This window comes from Marmota marmota, unplaced genomic scaffold (genome assembly GCF_001458135.2).
Source record: "Marmota marmota marmota unplaced genomic scaffold, marMar, whole genome shotgun sequence".
Taxonomy (NCBI): Eukaryota; Metazoa; Chordata; class Mammalia; order Rodentia; family Sciuridae; genus Marmota; species Marmota marmota.
This window is the reverse complement of record NW_026000164.1, coordinates 21,005,848-21,011,779: the sequence shown is the minus strand read 5'-3', so window position 1 is coordinate 21,011,779 and position 5,932 is coordinate 21,005,848. Positions and strand designations below refer to the sequence as shown.

Below are 5,932 nucleotides of genomic sequence, written 5' to 3'. Positions count from 1 at the left end.
CGTGTCCAGCTCCTCCTGGCGCCCAAGCTCTAGTGGGCACCTACCGCAGGGCGTGCCCAGCGGCCTGAATGCCTCCAAGGTGCCTCCCACGCGTCGATGAGCTTGGGGTGCTGGGCACTGGCTGCCATCGTCCCGGGGAGAGCCCCAAGGCTTGAACCGAGAAGTGGGCACCACTGTCGAGGGCGCCTGCTCTGCTGCGTCTCTCCCTTTGCTTCGCCATTGCCAAGGACTGGAGCAGCACTCTGGCGCCTGACGGGAGTGTAGCTGGGGACACCGTGGAGGGAGGCTCCGACTCCAACCCCACGCCACGAACCCTATCAGAGCGATTCCTCTACCTCGGCCATTCTTCACCCTTTCGGGTAAGAAGTTGAGATTTCAAGCAGTCACTCTGCCAGGATCTTAAAACCAGTGAAGAGCGTTTGGGGGAAGATGGTGTCAGATGGAGTTGTCGTGTATCCTTTGACTCACGGCCCAGAAAAGTAGACACTGACTCTCCAAGCAGCGGAGAAGAGTCGGGGTGCAGTAATTTTGGGGTAGCTCTTATTGACTTGAGAAGGAAACAAGTCTAAAAGTGGAGGGAAAGTGAGACTAGTGTGGCCGAGATGCGGGGGAGGAGATGGTGAGGACCTGTGCACCGCACTCCGCCGCCGCTGTAGTCTCTGGTCTCCGGGAGGCGCCGGAGCGGGTACCCAGGAGCGGGGGTGGAAGGAGGGGACTTTCCTGGCCTTGCCCTGGCATAACAGGGCGGGGAAAGAGCGGGGGCACAGCAACCTGAAGAGGTACAGCGGGTACTTGGGTGTACAGCGGCGCCGCGGGCTACCCCGGGGGTGCGGGTGGTCAACCCCGCGCCCAGTCTGCGCGGGAAATCGCGAGGGCCAGCCTTGGCCTGGACCCCAGAGCGGTAATAAGTGAGCAGGACCAGAAAGGATGTAATCTGAGCCGGTAAGGGACGCTGGAGGTCTTTAGGTGAGAGCCCCGGGACGGAGGCAGAGTCCCCGCCCCCGCCCTTTAGCTCTCAGGCTTGGGGCGCTGGTATCGAGAGGCTCCCGGCTAGTGACAAGGGAATCGTTGGGAAATCACCCCTTCTAACCCAAAGGACTTACTTTGGGGTTTCCCCTTGCACCCTGGCCTTCCCCTAACCCTTCCTGCAGCACCTGCTGCCCCGGAGTCTCAATGTGTTTGGACTTTGAGGGGGGCCAGGTCCAGGGTGTGTCGGCTCACCTGGAGGGGGCGGGTTTTAGGGGTTCTGCTAAGGGAACCCCTTGCCTTCTCCCTGAGTTGAGTGTGGAGTTTTCAGGGAGGCATGTGAATCAGAACCTCAGGAGGAAGCAGAGGGACCAGCTGTTCTGCCAACTATTACTTCCACTACTGCTGACTTTTTCCCTACAGCTCCCTGGTTCCTGGGTGTTTCCCCCTGCTCAAGTGTCCTCTCCTGGGTCTTTAGTAGGGCCCTAGGATGAGCTGAGGGGTCTCTCCACCCCAACAGAGGCTTCAGGACTGCCAGTTTCTGGGGGCTCCCTCAGAACTCCAGCAGCCCACACTCTTCAACATTTCCATGGAAAGTATTGGAGGAGCTCTTGGTTTACTCTGCTTTCCAAGGCTCAGTCCTCAGAGCTGCATAAATTTCACCTCAAGCCTCCAGACCCTCCATCAGGCAGATGTATTCAGACACTGGAAGTCAGAACTCACAGTTTTGGGGAAAATCTGAATCAGATCTAAGCCCACTGTGGGGCAGGAGAAAGCTTCTTGGGAGATGGATGATGAGCCTGATCCTGCTCAAGGGAAAGGACCTCACAGAACTGGTCGTGGTCAGAAGTTCTTGAGTCTGAAGACCCTTCTGCAGCCTGGAGGACAGACCTTCTTAGCTATGGTGGGGCTTGTTGTAGAAGCCCTTTCTCCATACCTTGTCCCTAGACCACTTCAAGGGACTGCAGCTTTCTGACACTGAAGCCAAAGTTATATTTTCAAAAACTTGCTCTGAATTAGAGAAGTGTTGGGTTGAGCCAGATGGCTGGACTCACCCCTGCTCCTCCTTAGCCCCAGCAGCAGGAAGCAAAGGGGGTTTTCTGGTCTCCCAGCAAAACCGTTCCTCCAGCTTCAGACCTGGCCATGCATGTGGGGGTCAACAGAGTAACTTGCCCACCCACTTGGCATCATAGAAGAATTGCCTACTGCTGGTCACAGTCATCCTTCTATTGTAGGACTAGGGACTCTGGGGCTACAAATAAAAACATGGGTGAGTAAGGCTCCCCAATGTTGAGGACCACACCAAATATGCTGAGATTGTCTGCTGGCTTGGGAGGTAGGGAATAGGCTAGGGATGGGTGGTTGGAAGTTTGGTCTTGGGGACTCACTTGTGAATTTTCTCTACATCCCCTCCCTCCCTAAGTCCAGAGTGAGTCAGGTGTCTGAGATGTCCCATCAGACCACTTTCATTTCCCTTGGGGCTGGGTGGAGGCTAATATAGAAAGAGGAACTGAGCCACAGTCTTCTGAGGCCTGGGGGCAGGGCTGGGAGCCTTGCTATCCTCCTTGTCCCGGTCTGTCCTTACTCTGCTTGGGTCCCTTGTAGCTGAGCTGGGCACTGCTCTGAAACCTGCAGAAAGACGCCCTGGCAGTCTCGAGGTGGAATGTAGCAGCTGCAACCCAAAACAGTACTAGGAGAGGAACTTCAGGGGAAACTGAGGCTCTGTACCGCAAGGCCCAAGCGGGCCTGGAATGACAAAGGGTCCAGCTCAGCCCTTTGTTTCTTACTTGCTGAGCAACATTCCCCTCTGAGTCCAGTTGGTATGATGGCTCTCTCCTTTTGGTCACTGACCCTGGGGTTACAGACTTTGGGGCAAGCAACGGAGAAAAACTGACGAGGAGCAGGAAGGGGCTCCAGATTGTGAAGAATTTCAGTTTCTGGGTTGGGAGGGGGTACAAACAGGTGGAAGGGAGGACACTTCATGTGTCCTGTTGACCTGACTCCAGTGAGGCAGAGACTGGGGCCCAGGTACCCACGGGGAATTGTGAGATCTTGGCTCTGTACTTCCTGCATCTGTGTGCAGTACAAGCCTGCACACCCGAGGGGCTTCCTAAACGCTGAACAAACGTGTATCCAGTGGAAGATGGGGCAGGAAGAAGTAGCGAAGAAATGGATGGCTTTAGAGGGGTCAGATGTAAGCTTAATGGCCACCAGCCTTGCTGGAGGTAGATAGGTTGATGGGATTTCTCGGAAGAGATCAGGGTGAAGGGATCCTTCGTCCCTGAGGATAACTGAGAACAGATGCTCTGAGAAGTAGGTGTGGAAACCTTCCTTTCACTCATATATTCTATTTTTTTGTCTAAGGCCAGATTTCCTAGAAACCTGAGATGGAATTCTTATATAGAGGATTTGTTGAGGGGATTCCTAGAGGAAAGAGGGTGAGAAAAACAGGGAGCGGGGAGAAGCTGAGGAGAAGCTGAGCAAGGATGGAATGGATCAGTTATGGTGGAAACGTCAGATCCTGTGGGAGCCCTCACACCTGTTGGCCCACCTGTAAGCAAGGGAGCCAGGCTTTGTCCCAGGTATCAGGCAGCTGTTAGCTGTGGAATGAGGAGTGCCCTCACCTGTGAAGGGAGGCAGCTGAGAGCCAAGGGGCAGCTAGGTTCTGTTATGTTAGCAGTTAGAGAAGGGAAGCCCCAGCTGGGTGCAGAGTCTGGTGTGGCTGCCCACAGCATCCCCTAGTGTGAAATCACTTCCTTCCTTTCCCTCTGGACACAAAGCACAGACTCAGTGACTCTGTGACAAGAAAGCCAAGATTTGGAAAGGAGAATTGGCCTTGAACACCTGGATGGACTGGAGAGACTGTCTATCCCTCCAGGCTCCCCCCACCTAGGGCAGGGAGCATCCAGCTGCCGATCTGCTGAGCTCCCTCTTGCTTTCTCCTGCAGACCCCTTTGCCATGAACCAGCCAGCCCCTGGGGCTCCCCCGCCACCCCGCCGGGTGCGGCTGAAGCCCTGGCTGGTGGCCCAGGTGAACAGTTGCCAATACCCAGGACTTCAGTGGGTCAACGGGGAAAGGAAATTCTTCTACATCCCCTGGCGCCATGCCACCAGGCATGGTCCCAGCCAGGACGGAGACAACACCATCTTCAAGGTAAGGGTTGGGCAGGGTGCTGCCTGGACCTCTAAAGCCACCCCCACCCCTAGGAAGAGGACACACACACACACACACACACAAATCTCCTCAAGGCTGGCCAGTCTTCAGCTGCCTTGCCAAGGTGACACCAGGCTTAGACTGGGGACATAGGAGCTGGCAAAATTGTACAAGCCTCTATTCCTAACAACTTGGGAGGCTGAGGCAGGAGAATCTCAAGTTTGATCCATCCTGTCTCAAAATAAAAAATATAAAAGGTCTGGGGATGAAGCTCAATGTGAGAGTACTTCTGGGCTCAATTCTAAGTACCACAAGGAAAAAAAGGAGGCAGCAAGGGGGAACATAGCCATAGGGTTACCTTTTCTAACCTGTACCTCAGAGCAAAGTTGGGACCAAAAGTCCCTGGGAAAGCCTCTAGTGACTTCTACCTACCCCTGGTTCTAGCCTCATGCCATTAACCAGGAGCACACATTCAGTATACATAGAATTGGAGGTTACCAATTCATCCATAATCTTAATGCTAGGAAGTCCCCATTATCATTTTTATAATAGAAAATATAATAGGATAAGATCATGGCATTTGCAGGGAAATGGGTGGCATTAGAGCAGATTATGCTAAGTGAAGTTAGCCAATCCCAAAAAAACAAACGCTGAATGTCTTCTCTGATATAAGGCGGGTGACTTAAAATGGGGTTGGGAGGGAAAGCAAGGGAGGAAGATTACCTCTAGATAGGGAATAGGGGTGGGAGGGAAAGGGAGGGAGAAGGGGAATAGCATGGATGGTGGAAGGAGACCCTCATCATTATATAAAATACATGTATGAAGATGTGAATTTGGTGTCAACATATCTTATATATAATCAGAGATATGATAAATTATGGTATAATGCTATATTAAGAATTGTAATGCAAAAATAAATAAAATATAATAGGTTTTTTAATAGAAAATATAACTGCTGATAATTTCCAGTTTTCTATGTGTATATGGAATGCAAAATTAGAATCAAGCCATATATTATTTTATAACTTACAAATCTTTTTTCTTTCTTGTTATTTTATTTTTGTGGAACTAGGGATTTAACTCATACCTCAAGTGTGCTAGGCAAGTGTTCTACAACTGAGCTGTGTCCCCAGCCCCTCCTTTTATAAAAGAATTGTATTTTGAGACAGGGTCTCTTTAAGTTACCCAGGTTGGCTTGACTTGCAATGTTCCCATCTCAGCCTCTGGAGTAGCTAGTAGGTATTATAAGCATGGGCCAGAGCACCCAGGACCTGGACCATTTTCCCCCAACATCAGAACTAGTTTTCCTTTCCAAAATATGCCCACATCACTTGTAGTGACTGTTGAATATTCCACTGGAAAGATTTAGCATCCAACACCAATTTTTGTACTCTTCAGGCTGCTCTTCGTATTTCAGTGTTGAAAACCACGTTTTCTTTTTTAAATTTTTTATTGTTGGTTGTTCAAAACATTACATAGTTCTTGATATATCATATTTCACACTTTGATTCAAGTGGGTTATGAACTCCCATTTTTACCCCATATACAGATTGCAGAATCACATCAGTTACACATCCATTGATTTACATATTGCCATACTAGGAAAACCACGTTTTCATCTAGACTTTCTGAAGTCCTAACCTTTAAATGGTTTCGTTGGGGATAGTTACTGGAACTTTGGGGATAGTTCTGGGTCAAAGAGAATGCTTATTTTTAAAACTTGGATACATGTTTCTTTTTTTTTTAAAGAGAGAGTGGGAGAGAGAGAGAGAGAGAGAGAGAGAGAGAGAGAGAGAGAGAGATGATTTTTTA

At 50.6% G+C, this 5,932-nt stretch overlaps 1 protein-coding gene across 2 annotated transcripts in view; it reads left to right on the top strand.

The window, feature by feature from the left end:
* The window catches only part of Irf5 (interferon regulatory factor 5), a 10,446-nt gene continuing 4,514 nt past the window's right edge, over nt 1-5,932 (top strand). The window contains exons 1-2 of one of the 2 annotated variants that reach the window (XM_015493844.2): nt 1-359; nt 3,915-4,120. In XM_015493844.2, the coding sequence (XP_015349330.1) occupies nt 3,926-4,120 (195 nt within the window). In that variant the 5' untranslated portion in view covers nt 1-359; nt 3,915-3,925. Of the gene's footprint in view, nt 360-3,914; nt 4,121-5,932 lie in introns of those variants that run through there. The other variant, XM_015493846.2, reaches the window with a different exon arrangement.